The sequence below is a fragment of the Rhamphochromis sp. 'chilingali' genome (genome assembly GCF_963969265.1).
Source record: "Rhamphochromis sp. 'chilingali' genome assembly, chromosome: 19".
Taxonomy (NCBI): domain Eukaryota; kingdom Metazoa; phylum Chordata; class Actinopteri; order Cichliformes; family Cichlidae; genus Rhamphochromis; species Rhamphochromis sp. 'chilingali'.
This window is the reverse complement of record NC_137946.1, coordinates 34,859,222-34,878,266: the sequence shown is the minus strand read 5'-3', so window position 1 is coordinate 34,878,266 and position 19,045 is coordinate 34,859,222. Positions and strand designations below refer to the sequence as shown.

Below are 19,045 nucleotides of genomic sequence, written 5' to 3'. Positions count from 1 at the left end.
TTTCTCCTTTGGCTCTGCACTCCAAACAGCACCCGTGTTGTTGATCATTAATTATCAGCTGTCATATTGATAATGAGTCATTAGTCATTTCCAGCTGGATAAAAGCTGATCACAGATCAGATTTACAGTCAGACGTTCACTGTGATTCCGAGTCATTGCACGCCTGAAGAAAAAGAGAAGGAGCAGCTGATCTGAGGTCTGCAGCAGGTGAGATCTTTTACCTCTAAACAGTTTAAAATGTGACCGCGGGAACTTCATACCCATGAATCTGTGTTTCTGACATGTACTACGCACAAAGAGTACCAGACACAGATCTCGGTCTTTACTGTCAGTGTGAATTTAGTTGAATGAGTCACAGCGTCACTCATTCAAACAGTGAACACGGCAGCTGATAACACCAGAGAGCCTGAACCAGGAAGTTTAAAACGATAAAACCCATCAGCAGACAGCAGCACAGGTTATATGCAGCTTATTCTGTGTATAAATATGTATGCTGTAATATCCTGTGGGCCAGGCCGCAGCGCACTACTCTGTTTTCTGTGTTTCCTGTGTGTACACGGTGGGAATAATATGGTTCTGTGTGAGTCTGCGGACAAATGCAGGAGTTTTAATTTGAAAGGAAAGTCTTAATTTTTAGTGTGAAACACTTGAGCTCAGAGAGGTGGCTCGTGACCTGGTGGGCATTATATCGATAGGTTTGATCGAGTATTGATTGTGTATCAATCATGCAGGATGAAGAGGCGCCTGTTATCTCTGGAGATTCTCCTCATCGTCGTTTCGTCACTTCTGCTCATCTGTTGCATTGGCCTGGCCGTGGTCTCATCGCTGAGCCTGAAGCCCAAAGGTAAACTCGCAGTCTGCTTTGAACCAGCTGATCACTCCAGAAGTTTTATAACGATGATGTTCCTGTTTGTGTGCAAAGGCGCCACCAAGCCCGTGCAGCTGATGGGACGGATGGCGATCGTGGAGGGAGCCGTGTTCTCCGAAGAGTTGAAGAACTCCAGCAGCCCGCAGTTCAAATCTCTGGCCTACGACGTGCAGCAGCTGGTCAGACCCCAGGCTTTTATTTTGAAAAAACAGTTGTCAGTCGGTTTTTTCCTGAAAAATCAGATGCCAGTGGCGTGTATTGTGGAAAGACAGCAGGTTCATGGAGCAGCTATTGTGTTTTAGCTTGAAAAGTAACACACACCTCTGATTGGTCGGCAGGTGTCTGAGGCGTTCAGCACCAGCGAGCTCCAGCAGCTGTATGAGTCGTGTTGGATTCAGGACTTCAGGTCAGATGTCTGATCGACCCAACTGATTTTATCGATCAGTTCCTTTAATCTGCTGTTAATAAATCTGATGACGAGTTTATTGATGCTCGTTATTGATCTGTGTCGTCAGTCGGGGCAGCGTGGTCGTGACCTTCTCCCTCCGGTTCAGTCAGCTGATTGATGTGAAGGAGGCGGAGCAGCAGCTGGGGGCAGGGCTTCAGGGGATCGAAGGTGGAGTTTTGGTTATCGACACAAAGAGTATCAGCATCACAGGTGAGTGTGTGTGTCATGATCCTGGGCCATGCTGGCCCAGCATTCTTAGTTTTCATGTATTCTTGTATTTTGTTCTTCATTTAAGCCACAGTTCCTGGGTTGCTCTGTTAAGTTGTTCCTAATGTTGATTTCCCCTTGTGACTTTTACCCCCTGTCTGCCCCTCTGTATCTGTGAGCTCTCGCCTCCCCTCCTTGTGTTTCATTCAATGTTTTCCCCAGCCCATTATGTCTGTGCTCTCTCTCTCTCCTCCTGTCTGAACCTCTGTGTACTTCCTGTTTTACTTTGACAGTCTCTCGTCAGTATGCCTCATGTTGTGTTCCCTCCTGCCCTGTCTCGTTACGATTATCTGTGTCAGCTGTGTTCCCCGTGTGCTCCCACTTCCCTCGTTAACCCACTGTGTATTTATGTCCACATCTCCCTCATGCTGTGTGTGATTCTCCCTGTGTTTTCTGGTGAGCGTTATATTTAGTTTTTCCCAGTTTAGTTTTCTATAACTTATGAACTGTTTTTCCAGCAATAAAGCTGTGCTTTTTGAGTTTATCCCCCGTGTCCCCGTGAGTTTGCGTTTGGGTCCAATTCCTGGCTGCCACACAGCCGAAACCATGACAGTGTGATGTCACAGAGATAACAGCTGTTAATTTGGAGGTGAAAGATGTGAAGCCTAAGTTTACACGTTCTGGTGGTTTCACAGACCTCCAAACATTTCATATCAGTTTTATTCCATCACACTCAATTTCAATTCAATTCAATTTTCAATTCAATTTTATTTATATAGCGCCAAATCACAACAACAGTCGCCTCAAGGTGCTTTATATTGTACAGTAGATTGTACAAAAATAGATACAGAGAAAAGCCCAACAATCATATGACCCCCTATGAGCAGCACTTTGGCGACAGTGGGAAGGAAAAACTCCCTTTTAACAGGAAGAAACCTCCAGCAGAACCAGGCTCAGGGAGGGGCGGGGCCATCTGCTGTGATTGGTTGGGGTGAGAGAAGGAAGACAGGATAAAGACATGCTGTGGAAGAGAGACAGAGGTTAATAACAGATATGATTCAATGCAGAGAGGTCTGTTAATACATAGTGAGTGAGAAAGGTGACTGGAAAGGAAAAACTCAATGCATCATGGGAATCCCCGGCAGCCTACGTCTATTGCAGCATAACTAAGGGAGGATTCAGGGTCACCTGGTCCAGCCCTAACTATATGCTTTAGCAAAAAGGAAAGTTTGAAGCCTAATCTTGAAAGTAGAGATGCAAACACTCAACGTGCTGAACATAAAAGATAAAAACAGAACCTGTGCAGGTCTGAGCTTTAAGGCAACAAAAACAACCCAACAGCGAGTTAAACGGGACACGTGTGAGTGATGTTTGCTGATGTTTTTGTTTATGTCATTAGTTTGTATAATACCAATATTTTTTATTGTACTGGAGACTTCAGCGTGCTTGGCACCCGCCCTGTGATGCTTCCACTGAGATGATATCCATCATACTTTAACCCAAACAAACCTGACACACATGTCTCCAATAAGGATTATTTTATTGTTTTTTACCAGTAAATAACTGAAGGTTAACTTTAAGTTTACTTTTTTTAATGATGATTATTATGCAGTGGATTGTTATGACCTGCTTCCTTCCCTGTGACAGCTGTGATAGGCTCCACCCCCCCCCACCCAACATTTCTCACAGGAAGGGTAATAATGCTGTACCCATGTTCACATTCAGACACATTAAACTAAAACACTGACAGCACGACTCACCTGCACAGGTTCTCACAGGTTCATGTTCGGGATTCTGCAGAGAAAAGTCTCAGTCTGGTGGGGACGGCTTCATGTGTTTATTCCTCCTGAGTCATGGGTTATTCCTCTTCAGCTGCTCAAATTAGACTTTGAACCAGGTTCTGATTCACATTCAAACAAAGTGATTTCAGAGTAAAGCTCTGACTGTCTCTACAGAGAGTCCTGACAACACAACATCTGCATCTACGAAGCAATGCAGAGCAACAAAGCCTACAGCGCGACATCCCTCCCCACGTGGGACAATCTGACCACCTCTCTCTGCTCCTCATCCCTGCCTACACCCCCCTCAGGAAACAGACTTCTCCCAGCACCCAGGTCATTAAATCATGGCCAGATGATGATCTCAGGAGCAGGACCTGGAGACCTTCACTTGGTCTGTTCTTCTCCATGAAGTGTTGTTTAGAAAATGTAACAGCGACCAAGTCATCTGGGTTTATCCTAACTGAAAACTGTGGATGACAAGTGCTTCCTGACTGATAACAACCTCTGCCAGGGTGGAGAGGCATCCAAGCCCTCACTAAATACAATACAACGCCCAGAGCCCCCCCAACACCCAACAGCAGCTGCAAACTTCAAACTCTCTGTATTTATTATTGTAGGGTCTACCTTACAATATAAAGTGCCTTGAGGCGACTGGTGTTGTGAGTTGGCGCTGTATAAATACAATTAAATTGAACCTTCAGGTTTCTGGGCACCCACTTCCCTGCCGATCTCACCTGGACCCACAACACCATCGCCCTGGTGAAGAAGGCCCAGCAGCAGCTGCACCTCCTCCGTGTCCCGAGGAAGAATAACCAGGAGCTGCTGCTGGCCTTCTGCTCCTCAGTGGAGAGCATGCTCTCCTCCTGCCTGGTGTTTGGTACTCAGTGGCCTCGACTGAGAACAGAAAGGTAGTGCAGAGGGTCATAACACTGCCCAAAAATTCCCTGGCTGCCCTCAAACACCCCAGAGCCTCCTTTCTCAGGAAAACCAGGGCCATCAGAGGTGACCCCTCACACCCCGTCTACCACCTGTTTGACCCACTGCCCTCCGGTTGGTGCCTCATGTCAGTCAAGTCCCACACCGCCAGACTCAAATAGCTTCTTACCCTGAGCCATTCAGACTGTTAACAAGCACTACCTCCCCACACCGCACCCCTGTCAAACCCACCACCGATCTGAGCCATGGTCGGAGTGCACCAGTGAAGAAAATGCATTCGTCATCACAGAGCATGACATGAGGAACACCTTCAGGAGGGTGAACACCAGGAAGGCAGCAGGACCAGATGCAATCCCTGGCCGGGTCCTTAGAGCCTGCGCTGATCAACTAGCACCGGTGTTCACGGAGATCTTCAACCTCTCCCTGGCCCAAGCTGTGGTTCCCACGTGCTTCAAACGGTCCATTATTGTTCCTGTTCCAAAGAAACAACAGCCCGCTTGCCACAATGACTACCGTCCAGTAGCACTGACTTCAATTGTGATGAAGTGTTTTGAAAGACTGATGAGAGATCACATCACTTCTTCACTTCCTGCCACCATCGACTCACTTCAGTTTGCTTACCGGACTAATCGTTCCACAGACGATGCCATATCTCACCTGCTCCACACATCCCTGAGTCACCTGGACACTGGCAGAGGGAATTATGTTAGGATGCTGTTCGTGGACTACAGTTCAGCATTCAACACAATAATTCCCTCTAAGCTTTTCACCAAGTTGACGGATCTAGGACTCAGCTCATCACTGTGTCAGTGGATCCTCAACTTCCTCACAGACAGACCCCAATCAGTGAGGGTAGGAAAACAAGTCTCCCCCTCCATCTCACTCAGCACTGGAGTTCCTCAGGGCTGTGTTTTAAGCAGAGATGGGCAGTAACGCGTTACTTGTAACGCGTTACTGTAATCTGATTACTTTTTTCAAGTAACGAGTAAAGTAAGGGATTACTATTGCAAAATCAGTAATTAGATTACCGTTACTTTCCCGTAGGAACGCTGCGTTACTGCGTTACTAAAACCGTGATTTTTTTTGCGAGAATGTCTCATGACAGTGACGTAAGCAAGTGCGACGTTGGTGACAGCAGCTGTGTGCAGATCAACAATGGATAATATATCAAGTGTGGGAGAGAGTATGAGCGTGCAGCGTTTAAAGTGTGGAAGTACTGACCTTACTTTGAGTTTGATTCCATAAAAAGTGACAAAAACATTAGCGTCCATCGTGCGTGGGAAGAAAACTTCTTTTTACAGCGAAAAAAACCCCTAAACTTCCAACAAGCACCGAGTAGCTACGACGTGATGGGAAACTCACAGAGAAACTCGCGGATTCTTCCACTGACCGCGGCACACCTGCACCAGGGTAACCCTCCGCCTACCCTGCTCCTGCTTTACAGGTGAAAATAGAGCAAAAGGACCGCTGAGTCTTTGACTTTATTTATTTTCTGCTGTGTTTTACTTGCATCTGTTTGAAAGAGTGAGTGAAAACACAAAAAATATTTTATTTTATGAGCTGGAATGTGTAGAAAATAGGTTTAAATGTTAAACTAATTTATTCAAGTCAGAGAATGTTGCATATAATTAAATGTTTTGCTTGATGCATAAAGTTAAAAGATTAAAACTGATAAAACAAGTTAAAAAAAGAGACTTTTCCATTTGATTACATTTTGTATGATGGATTATGTAGAAAAAGTAGAATTGGGCTGAAAGATCTATCACTTTATCACCTCTTCAGGTTGTAAATCGTGTTTTTAAAAAGTAACTAAGTAACTAAGTAATTAATTACTTTTGAAAATAAGTAATCAGTAAAGTAACGGGATTACTTTTTTGGGGGAGTAATCAGTAATTAGTTACTGATTACTTTTTTCAAGTAACTTGACCAACACTGGTTTTAAGCCCCCTGCTGTACTCACTGTACACTTATGACTGTGTAGCCACATCCGACACCACCTCCATTGTCAAGTTTGCTGACGACACTGCTGTTGTGGGCCTGATCTCCGACAACATCGAGACGGCCTACCTGGAGGAGATTAGGAACCTGGAGACCTAGTGCCAGGAGAATAACCTCCTCCTAAACATCAGCAAGACTAAGGAGCTGATCGTGGACTTCACTACAAAGCAGGCGAGGAATTACAAACCCCTCATCATCAGTGGCACGCCAGTGGAGAGAGTGGACAGTTTCCGATACCTGGGTGTCCACATCACTCAGGACCTGTCATGGTCCTGTCACATCAACACCCTGGTTAAGAAAGCCCGGCAGCGTCTCTTCTTCCTCAGAAGACTTAGAGACTTCCATCTGCCACTGAAGGTGCTCAAGAACTTCTACTCCTGCACCATCGAGAGCATCCTGACGGCAAACATCTGCACCTGGTTTGGGAACAGCACCAAGCAGGACAGACGAGATCTGCAAAGGGTGGTGCGCTCGGCCGAACGCATCATTCAATCAGAGCTCCCTGACCTGCTGTCCATCTACACCAAGCGGTGCAAGTCCAAAGCTAGGAAGATTATGATGGACCTCTCCCATCCCAACAATGGACTCTTCTCACTGTTGAGGTCTGGGAAGCGCTTAAGGCCAAAACAGAGAGAATGAGGAGGAGCTTCTTGGCCCAGGCTATTCGGGGCCTGAACCAGGTGTAGGACTGGACTCTCCCAAACACGTCACTATAAGACTGGACTCTCACACACGTCACCACACGCACCACCACACATTTCCTATAATCCTATAATTCCTATAATTTATAATCTTTATAATCTCTTCTGCTATTTGCACATTCTTTACTGTAAATTCCTAAGTTAATTTGTAAATTCTGTAGTAACCTGTAAATTGTAAATATTGTAGAACTTTTCTTCTGTCATTTAATGGTCGGGCATTGTACAGCTACAAGCATTTCACCCCCATGTCATACTGTGTATGGTTGTGTGTGTGTGACAAATAAAATTTGAATTTGATTTGAATTTGGTCTGTGTAACCCTCATCACTCAGGAAACACACACAGACTTGGTACTCAGTCGAAGTCTTTTCTCCATGCTGCTTCCACGCACTTTGTTCTGCAATGTGTGCCTTTCTCTTGATAGCATATATTTCTCCTGTCTCCTATTTATACTTTACTCCAGCACAATTGGTGTGGAGCAACCATAATTTTGTTGGCAATGCAGTGCTATTCTATTGTATTTTATTCTTTTCCATCTGGAACAACATCTACAGAAATAACGGCATCTGAAACAACATCTGCATCTGGAACAACATCTGCAGCAACAACATCTGCAGCTATAACTGCATCTCGAACATCTGGAACAACAGCCTCTGCAGGGACCAGCATCAACCCTACAGGAGGTGATGCCCCTTCAGCTGCATCCTTCCAGATGTTCATGCAGACATTTTAACATTTTTCTGCTCATGTCTGTAGGAACGTGTGGCCCTTATCAAACTTCCTGTGCTGATGAGATGACGTGTATTCTGACTAGTCAGCTATGTGATGGAGTGGACGACTGTCCTGATGCCTCTGATGAAACTGATGCTCTCTGTGGTCAGTGACGATTTCTCTTTATATCTGACGTTTGTGGTGAGGTTTACCTGTAGAGCTCCTGTGCAGAATCACTGAGAGTGAGTGTGTGTGTCTGTGTGATGGTCTGGAGATGATCAGGAGGATGAGTAGCACTGGGCTTTGCTGTGGTGCATTCAGAGCGCTGTTATAAAGACCATCAGCGCCTCCTGTGCTTTAGCTCTGAGACCAGGTTGCCTCACTGGTTTAATAACAGCAGCTGTGTATAACTCATCAGTATGTCACTGGGCACTTTTCCTGTGTTTGCTGTCTCTTTGGTAAGTTTAGTGTCTGTTGTGTTGATGTAAAAGGTCCACTTGTTTCCAGAGCGTAGAATAGACTGTGCTGTTACACTGTAACCATGGCTCTCTGATTGAAACTACCCAGTTTAATCCCAAACAGTAAACAGCACAAGCAGAAGCTCTCTTAAAGAAACATCTCCACAAATGCTTTCCTGTACACATGGGATAGACGTGGTTGGGCACAGTGTTCATTAAAAACATTTAACTTCCTGTGATGATGTCATCACTCTTGTCTTTATAGCAACAGCATGTGACGGACAGTTTGTGCTGAGGGGCCCGAGCGGGTTGTTCAGTTCATCAAAGGCAGACAAATACAACAGCAGCAGCTTCTGTCGCTGGATCATCAGGTTAGACTGGTATACACACACTGTAACACACTCTGTAACACACACTATAACGCACACTCTATAACGCACATTGTAACACACACCGAGGCGTTCTCAGGCCAGCCGACACATACAATCTCTCCAGCATGTCCTCGGTCTGGGTCTCAGAGAAGTCCTGCCATTAATTAATTCTTCAATCTTAAATATGATCAACCTATCTCTAATAATCGGTTATGTACCACAGGCCTTCAAGTTGGCAGTAGTTAAACCGTTACTTAAAAAAACCATCTCCAGACCCGGCAATTATACCAATTATAATTATTAGCTAATTACAGGCCAACCTCCAACCTTCCTTTCATATCAAACATTCTTGAAAGGGTAATTGCTAACAGGTCATTTGCAGAGGAATGGCTTATTTGAAAAGTTTCAGTCAGGTTTCAGAAAAAGGATAAGACAGGCCCATTTCACAATAGTGTTAGGATGCCTGGGTCGTCGACCCAGGGTTTTTGAGTTTATGTTATTATTTATAATTTCTAGTTTTTGGTTTCTTTGAGTTCTGTCTTATGGCTTATGTCTCTGTCGTCTTTAGTTGCTCTGTCTCCCCTATCACCTGCATCCCCTTGTCTAGTTCGCGTCTATGTGTATCTTAAGTTCCTATATCCCCGTGTTCAGTCAGTGTTTGTGTCTGCCCTGTTCCCACGTCTCTGTTCCCTTTGTAGTGCCTGCATGTGAGTCTGTGTCTTTGTTCAGTCTGTGTTATGCGTTTCCTGTTTTACTTTGAAGGTCTGTGTCTTATCTCAGTGTGTTCAGTTTACGCTTCTTTGGTCTCGTCAGTTCTGATTTGTCCCAGCTGTGTTTCCCTCCTGTTACCCATTCCCTGATTGCTCCCTCTGTGTATTTAAGCCCAGTGTTTCTCTGTGTCCGTGTCGCGATCTACCGTTTTCCTAGCTGTGTGTTCTGTCATTCCTCCAGTTTAAGTTTGTTTTGAGTTTTTTCAGTTATGTTATATTTTGAGTACCAAATTAAAGCCTTTTTGAGTTCACGACTGTCTCCGGAGTCTGCACCTTGGGTCCTATTCCTGTCTGCACACAGCGACACCTAACAAATAGATGTACTCCAGAACAAGATAAATCAGCCTTAAAACACTCCTCCCCTACTTTTTTAACCTCCTAGGACCTGGCGTCCACATATGTGGATATCACATTTTGGTTACGAGGACATTATACTGCTACTGTTCTATCAAAATTTTAAACGAATATCCTCATATGTGGCTCTTATTTTTCTTAAAAACACAAACAAGGTAAAAAAAACATCTGGTAATTCTTTGTTTTTACATTCATCGGGTCCCAATATGCCCAAATATCAAAGAGAAATAAAAAATGCATGCCGTGGAAGAGTTCGGATCAAGGCTTGGATGGTCCAAGACATTAAAGGAAAAGAAGGGCAACTTTGGAAATGTTATACACTGCAAACAAAAACAGTTGGTCAGAGTGGATCTCATCAAACCATAGGGAATAATAAATGAACACAACCTGAACAGAGCAAATCACGATGAAGGTTTCAGCTACTCTCTCCACTGCAATAATTCCTCTGTCTAACTTCACAATTCAAGAAAAGAAGGCTGTCACTTCCCTGAGCGTGGGAGGTGCACCAAACAAATCTGATAATCACACAGAAAATACTACACTCCCCAGTGACAAACATACCTATGAAGCCTTAAAACAGCATCCCACAAAAAGACAGTCATCAGTTGCCTACAACAACTTGAAGAAGATAAAGGCATTGACCGTGTTAGGCTTTTTATGATAGCGAAGAAAAATATGCTCCAATTATTTTCACAACTTAGTATGAAAATTGTTAGAATTTTAAATTGTTTTACATGGAGCCATGGATGTCCTCTCTGGCTCAGAGACAAAAAGCTGCCGCCCCATGCAGTAAACACTTTTTATTGCAGGTCAAAAAAACAAAATGTTAACATGGTTGATCAAAAGAGTTGAGGGTGGCCTTAGGTCTGATGTCGGCTCATGTTTCTTCTGCAACTTTCCCGACATCTCCTTATTTTGAGATGACCATTCTACAGGCAACACTCCCATTACCATGACAACCACCTCTTGTCATCCGGTCATGCCTGTACAGTTAAAGAATGGGAGTAGAGCGTATTTCAGTAGGTTTATGGCCCAAAGAATGGCCCTCTCCCTGTCTGTTAGTATGAGAGTGATTCCAAAACTATTCTACTATACACTGTGTGCAGTGGGGGGGAAAAGCACAAAATATGGGATGCTAATTGTTAGATATTAGCCTTAAAGATAAAAAAAATAAATTCCAACAACCACCCTACATACTATGCTATAACATGTAAGTTGAAGCTCCACAAAGGAGTCCCACTCAGACCCATTTCTACCAGTATAAACTCAGCCACCTACAACATTTCCGAGCCCTTATTCAAATCAACTTTTTCAATGAAATTTATCTTTATTTATACAGCACCAAATCACAGCAACAGTCACCTCAAGGCACTTTATATTGTAAGTTAGACCCTACAATAATACATACAGAGAAAAACCCAACAAACATATGACCCCCTATGAGCAAGCATTTCAGTGACAGTGGGAAGGAAAAACTCCCTTTTAAACCTGGGTCAAAATCAAAACCCAAGAAGTGGAATCCTTCACTGCTCACATCAACTCAGTGGATAAAAACATAAAGTTCACCAGGTGAGACACAAAGGATAACTGATTGCTGTTTCTGGACTGTGCCATGCACATTGAGGAGAATGGAAACCTCAACACCGCAGTTTACCGGAAGCCCACACACAGACTAGTGCCTCCTCTTTGACTCCCACCACCCTCTGGAACACAAACTTGGAATAATCAGGACCCTACACCACCGGGCAGAAAATGTTCACTCTAAGCCTTGAGGCAAGGCATTCCAAGGCATTCAAATCAGCAATGATGCACAGAAAAGAACATCAGACACCAACGAGGGAGGATCAGAAGGACAAACAGAACAACATCATCATCCCTGATGTAGCAAGTTTATCAGAGAAACTCAGGAGAGTCTTCTCCAAGCACGACATCCCAGTGTACTTCAGACCTAGCCACACACTCAGACACAAACTGGTTCATCCCAAACACAAACCTAACAACACAGTGTATGTGCAGTGCAGCGAGGAATGCTCAGAACTCTACATTGGAGAAACCAAACAGTCACAAGATAGAAGAGCCACATCAACAGGAAAAGATTTTGGACAGAGAAGACAGATGGATTGAAAGAGGTCTGCCTCCTACAATCCGGTTTTGAGATGCCATCCCAGACACTATCATAAGTTTCATGATAGGGTGAGGCAGGGTCTCACAATGGTTTTACCTGAAACCTCTGCTGATAATGACTTTTTTTCATACCTTGTAACAGTTTCTGACTGGAAGATCTAAAACTGCAAGAGATGTAGGGTCCTTGAAGTTCAGAAATACAGGCTGGAGCTTGAACTCCAAGGATTACATTTTTAAAATAAATTCTAAAATGTACTGGTAGGAAATGTAAAGAGATTAAAACTGGGATAATTCAATTCAATTTTATTTATATAGCGCCAAATCACAACAAAAGTCGCCTCAAGGCGCTTCATAGATACAGAGAAAAACCCAACAATCATATGACCCCCTATGAGCAGCACTTTGACAACAGTGGGAAGGAAAAACTCCCTTTTAACAGGAAGAAACCTCCAGCAGAACCAGGCTCAGGGAGGGGCGGGGCCATCTGCTGTGATTGGTTGGGGTGAAAGAAGGAAGACAGGATAAAGACATGCTGTGGAAGAGAGACAGAGGTTAATAACAGATATGATTCAATGCAGAGAGGTCTGTTAACACATAGTGAGTGAGAAAGGAGACTGGAAAGGAAAAACTCAGTGCATCATGGGAATCCCCGGCAGCCTATGTCTATTGCAGCATAACTAAGGGAGGATTCAGGGTCACCTGGTCCAGCCCTAACTATATGCTTTAGCAAAAAGGAAAGTTTGAAGCCTGATCTTGAAAGTAGAGATAGTGTCTGTCTCCTGAATCCAAACTGGAAGCTGGTTCCACAGAAGAGGGGCCTGAAAACTGAAGGCTCTGCCTCCCATTCTACTTTTAAATACTCTAGGAACAACAAGTAGGCCTGCAGAGCGAGAGCGAAGTGCTCTAATAGGGTGATATGGTACTACAAGGTCATTAAGATAAGATGGAGCCTGATTATTTAAGAGCTTGTATGTGAGGAGCAGGATTTTGAATTCTGGATTTAACAGGAAGCCAAAACAGGAGAAACCTGCTCTCTCTTTCTAGTCCCTGTCAGGACTCTTGCTGCAGCATTTTGGATCAGCTGAAGGCTTTTCAGGGAGTTTTTAGGACATCCTGATAATAATGAATTACAGTCGTCCAGCCTGGAAGTAATAAATGCATGAACTAGTTTTTCTTTTTTTTTTTTGCCTGTCCCGTTTGGCTCTTTTGCCATCAGAATTATTGTCTAAAGGCAAAGAAAGATGGCCAACGGATTTACTTTACCAAATTGACCATCCCAGCCTTGCCGTAATGGTCCATTTGATTCACTTTTTATTGTTTATTTTATTTTCACTTGCTGAATACGGGACAGACTTGACTGGGGAGAAAGAAAGAGGGAAAGAGAAACAGCTGAGAAGAGGGGCGGGGGAGAAGGGCAAAAAACAAAAACCAACAGAATGGGCAGAAAAAAAAATGCATATATCGATCACCTGGATCACCTGTTGAGAAAGAAAAAAGAAAACAAGCAGAAGAGAACAAGAGTAATAGAATAAACAACATCACAATGATATATGGTTTGGTTTGGGAACAGCACCAAGCAGGACAGACGAGATCTGCAAAGAGTGGTGCGCTCGGCAGAACGCATCATTCAATCAGAGCTCCCTGACCTGCTGTCCATCTACACCAAGCCGTGCAAGTCCAAAGCTAGGAAGATTATGATGGACCTCTCCCATCCCAACAATGGACTCTTCTCACTGTTGAGGTCTGGGAAGCGCTTCCGCTCCCTTAAGGCCAAAACAGAGAGAATGAGGAGGAGCTTCTTCCCCCAGGCTATTCGGGGCCTGAACCAGGTGTAGGACTGGACTCTCCCAAACACGTCACTATAAGACTGGACTCTCACACATGTCACCACACGCACCACCACACATTTCCTATAATCCTATAATTCCTATAATTTATAATCCTTATCTTTATAATCTCTTCTGCTATTTGCTCATTCTTTACTGTAATTTCCTAAGTTAATTTGTAAATTTTTGTAGTAAATTGTAAATATTGTAAAACTTTTCTTCTGTCATTTAATGGTCGGGCATTGTACAGCTACAAGCATTTCACCCCCATGTCATACTGTGTATGGTTGTGTGTGTGTGACAAATAAAATTTGAATTTGAATTTGAATATGGGAATATGACAGTAAATACTAAATATTAAACATTATTGTGCAGCACATAAGATCAACAGCACACAGTGTGCTTTGAGGTAGGAGCCAAAAAGGGTGTAGTTTGTGGGTGTGATCACCCGTGTGTACACCTGTGAGCATGGACGCGCTTGTTTTTTTAAAAGGTTCCTTCATGTAATGATCTGCTAGAGGGATGAACTAGTTTTTCAGCGTCACTCTGAGACAGGATATTTCTAACTTTAGAGATGTTGCACAAATGGAAGAAAGCAGTCTTACATATTTGTTTGATATGTGCGTTGAAGGACATGTCCTGGTCAAAAATGACTCCAAGGTTCCTCACAGCGTTACTGGAGGCCAAGGTAATGCCATCCAGAGTAAGAATCTGGTTAGATACCATATCTCTAAGCTTTTTAGGGCCGAGTACAATAACCTCAGTTTGATCTGAATTAAGAAGCAGAAAGTTAGCGGCCATCCAGGTCTTTATGTCTTTAAGACATTCCTGCAGTTTAACTCATTGGTGTGTGTTATCTGGCTTCATGGACAGATAGAGCTGGGTGTCATCTGCATAGCAGTGTAAATGTATGCTATGTCTTCTAATGATGCTGCCTAAGGGAAGCATGTATAATGTAAACAGAATTGGTCCTAGCACTGAACCCTGTGGAACTCCATAATTAACCTCAGTGTGTGAAGAGGACTCTCCATTTACATGCACAAACTGGAGTCTATTAGATAGATATGATACAAACCACTGGCAAGACACTTCATCTGTTGCCTACTGGCAGGGTTGGGAAGGTTACTTTTAAAATGTATTCCATTACAGAATACAGAATACATGCCCCAAAATGTATTCTGTAACGTATTCCGTTACTCAATGACAGTAACGTATTCTGAATACTTTGGATTACTTAATATATTACCATGCTTTTTACAACAACATGAATGTACTATTGCTGTGTGATTTATTACTATTACTGAAGGTCCGCGACTCCAAACTGTAGTAAAGGGACCTCTGACTAATACGGCGGGGTCCCTGTCGGCTCGTAGCCGAAAAATAGCTTTACTTTGTTGTGTGGGTCAACTTTTCTTGCGAGAGACAGAGAGAGGCGTTGAAAGGCTGCTCCAACGGAACTTATTGTTTTCGGAGGAAAACACGAACACGGTGTACAGTCGAGTCTTAATAGCTTACTTACAACTGGGCTCGTCAGGCTCTCTTCTTGGCTGAAGTGGTTATTATTATATTTACATGCTTCCAGCTCCCGTTTTTGCTCGATGACAACTCGTACCTTTCCACTCCCCTTTTTCTCCCTCCTCGCGCTCACAGACACATAACGTGTATGGCAGTCCATTCTCCCTGCAGCACGAACTACACTGCCCATGATGCTACATTCTTTAGAGCTATGCTTGTAGCATTCTGCCTGTTAGCTTAGCACAACAACAACAACAACAACGAAAAGGCGCTCTCTCACCCAGGAAACACGCAGAGAGAGAGAGAGAGAGCGTCGCCCTGTAACCATGGCAACCGTAACGCTGCCGCCTGGAACAACAGAACGTAGCTGTCAAACAAACCCAAACAGTCCTGACCCGCGACAATATGAAACAGGAAAGTACCGCAGTGTAATCCATTTATTTCAACAAAGTAACTGTATTCTGAATACCACCTTTTTAAACGGTAACTGTAACGGAATACAGTTACTCATATTTTGTATTCTAAATACGTAACGGCGGTACATGTATTCCGTTACTCCCCAACACTGCCTACTGGTCAGAGGGCCCGGTGGCGCCAGTGTCCGGCAGCCTCGCCTCTGTCAGTGCACCCCAGGGCAGCTCTGGCTACAGTGTAGCTTGCCATCACCAGTGTGTGTGAATGGGTGGATGACTGAATGTGTAAAGCGCTTTGGGGTCCATAGGGACTAAGTAAAGTGCTATATAAATACAGGCCATTTACTGTAATTCATTAATATCAGGATGTCCTAATAGGTCCCTGTAACACATGTAGCGCCTCTACTCAGGACCAGTACGCTCTCACTTCAAATAGAGACCCTAGACATCTTACTAGGTTCAGGAGGAGGTTTTGTTTTGGGGACTCACAAAAGGAGTTGGCTTGGAAGTGAATAACTGGGACCTTTATTGCCTCAGTACCATTTATATACATATACAACACAATAACCCAAATTGCACACTAATAGTGCATTTTAAAGGTGAATACATGTAAAACAAAACAAAATAAAGACATTTAAATGGAAGATTTATACTGAACAGTATCAGAGCTCTTGGGAATGAATGAAACAGATTAAAGTGTTCCTGTTGTGAAGTTTGAATTGTCCTTTAAAGTCGTTGAAAACCCAAACAGGTGTACTGTAGGGGAATTGTCAGTGTGCAAACCCTATTATCCGGGTAGGAAAAGTAGTGCATAGGGCTTATCTGTAATCCAGGGTTGCTTGAATCAGTTTCTCAGGCAAATCCCACAATCCGATCGCATGGCTGGCCACACCATTTCACGATCATCCAGGATCTCATTTGGGCTGTTCTCGCCGTCAGTGGTTCTCCAGAATTCTTCTAGTAGTTCAAAAAAACCAATCTACACAAACAGTGCAGAACAATCAATTTCTTTTCCCATTTTGTGTTCTTAACATGAGCTCATTAACTTCTTTTCCAAATGTATTAATCACAAATGGCATTCCCTTTAGCTTTACCAAGTTACAAGAGTTACAGTAACTTGTTTGTACCAGTATCAACAATTTTATCAAAATTATATCACAACAAAGAACATCAGCAGCTTAAACAGTAATGTAAACAGTCATAGCAATGAAAGTGACATTCATCCTTAAGGCTTACAAGAAAATGTAACTTAATTCAGTGCAAATACTATTAAACTTGAAATATGCTCATATCTATTAAGACATAACCATTCTAATATAAACAGAGCTATTGCTTCTACTTGAATACCTCCCCGATCGGAATATGGCTTCAGCGGGGTGGGGTGGCTAACAGCTATTAGCAGCTAGCATCGCATCTAGCATCGGCATCGTTTAGCTCAAAGCATTCAACACTTATAACACACTGTAAAGAACAACAGGAGAAGTGAAACAACACGCCAGATTCTCATAGCTCCCGATTGGTTTTTGTTCAAAGGTTTCTGAGCTGAATCAGCTAGTGAAATACATTATCTAACTTAACAGGTAGCTAACGAAAGCACGTGACTCACCGGGATTTTCAGACACAAATAACTTGACAGACGTTATTCCCTTTGTGGTCAGAGTTCGGGGCCTAATAAAAGAGTACCTTATTAGCATTTATACGTAAAACAATCTGGTCTCATTAACCGGGTTGCAGTATTGCACACCAAGATACTTTTTCCATGCGCTCCGACACGTACTTGACCGCCATCAGAGGGAAAATCTCACAGGAAGAGAGAGGTAATACTTCCTGCGCACTAGACGCAAGGTCATCAGAACACAAGACTGCATCACAGCGCCCCCTTGTGACAATAACAGGCTATAGCCTTAGATTACAAAAAGGGATTTTGAAGCCCTGTATTTCACATGGGTTACACACACACACAGTAACATGCCTTATGTGAGCTACATGAGGCTCTCACACATCAACAAACACTTCACCGAGATGCCGCACTCATTGTTATGGGAGATTTTAACAGAGTGAATCTCAAACGGACATTTCACAACCTTCACCAGCACATCAACTGCCCCACGAGGACATTAGACCACTGCTACACCCCGTTCAAGAACTGTTACAAGGCTCAGCCCCTGCCCCACCGGTGTTCACGGAGATCTTCAACCTCTCCCTGGCCCAAGCTGTGGTTCCCACGTGCTTCAAACAGTCCATTATTGTTCCTGTTCCAAAGAAACAACAGCCCGCTTGCCACAATGACTACCGTCCAGTAGCACTGACTTCAATTGTGATGAAGTGTTTTGAAAGACTGATGAGAGATCACATCACTTCTTCACTTCCTCCCACCATCGACTCACTTCAGTTTGCTTACCGGACTAATCGTTCCACAGACGATGCCATATCTCACCTGCTCCACACATCCCTGAGTCACCTGGACACTGGCAGAGGGAATTATGTTAGGATGCTGTTCGTGGACTACAGTTCAGCATTCAACACAATAATTCCCTCTAAGCTTTTCACCAAGTTGACGGATCTAGGACTCAGCTCATCACTGTGTCAGTGGATCCTCAACTTCCTCACAGACAGACCCCAATCAGTGAGGGTGGAAAACAAGTCTCCCCCTCCATCTCACTCAGCACTGGAGTTCCTCAGGGCTGTGTTTTAAGCCCCCTGCTGTACTCACTGTACACTTATGACTGTGTAGCCACATCCGACACCACCTCCATTGTCAAGTTTGCTGACGACACTGCTGTTGTGGGCCTGATCTCCGACAACATCGAGACGGCCTACCTGGAGGAGATTAGGAACCTGGAGACCTGGTGCCAGGAGAATAACCTCCTCCTAAACATCAGCAAGACTAAGGAGCTGATCGTGGACTTCACTACAAAGCAGGCGAGGAATTACAAACCCCTCATCATCAGTGGCACGCCAGTGGAGAGAGTGGACAGTTTCCGATACCTGGGTGTCCACATCACTCAGGACCTGTCATGGTCCTGTCACATCAACACCCTGGTTAAGAAAGCCCGTCAGCGTCTCTTCTTCCTCAGAAGACTTAGAGACTTCCATCTGCCACTGAAGGTGCTCAAGAACTTCTACTCCTGCACCATCGAGAGCGTCCTGACGGCAAACATCTGCACCTGGTTTGGGAACAGCACCAAGCAGGACAGACGAGATCTGCAAAGAGTGGTGCGCTCGGCAGAACGCATCATTCAATCAGAGCTCCCTGACCTGCTGTCCATCTACACCAAGCGGTGCAAGTCCAAAGCTAGGAAGATTATGATGGACCTCTCCCATCCCAACAATGGACTCTTCTCACTGTTGAGGTCTGGGAAGCGCTTAAGGCCAAAACAGAGAGAATGAGGAGGAGCTTCTACCCCCAGGCTATTCGGGGCCTGAACCAGGTGTAGGACTGGACTCTCCCAAACACGTCACTATAAGACTGGACTCTCACACACGTCACCACACGCACCACCACACATTTCCTATAATCCTATAATTCCTATAATTTATAATCTTTATAATCTCTTCTGCTATT

At 44.0% G+C, this 19,045-nt stretch overlaps 1 protein-coding gene across 1 annotated transcript in view; it reads left to right on the top strand.

The window, feature by feature from the left end:
- tmprss15 (transmembrane serine protease 15) overlaps positions 1–19,045 on the top strand; it is a 39,478-nt gene that overhangs the window by 50 nt on the left and 20,383 nt on the right. The window contains exons 1-7 of the mRNA XM_080866565.1: positions 1–844; positions 923–1,047; positions 1,207–1,274; positions 1,384–1,526; positions 7,493–7,621; positions 7,695–7,814; positions 8,373–8,478. The exon at positions 1–844 is cut by the window's left edge and continues 50 nt beyond it. Of these exons, the coding sequence (XP_080722691.1) occupies positions 733–844; positions 923–1,047; positions 1,207–1,274; positions 1,384–1,526; positions 7,493–7,621; positions 7,695–7,814; positions 8,373–8,478 (803 nt within the window). The 5' untranslated portion in view covers positions 1–732. The remainder of the gene's footprint in view (positions 845–922; positions 1,048–1,206; positions 1,275–1,383; positions 1,527–7,492; positions 7,622–7,694; positions 7,815–8,372; positions 8,479–19,045) is intronic.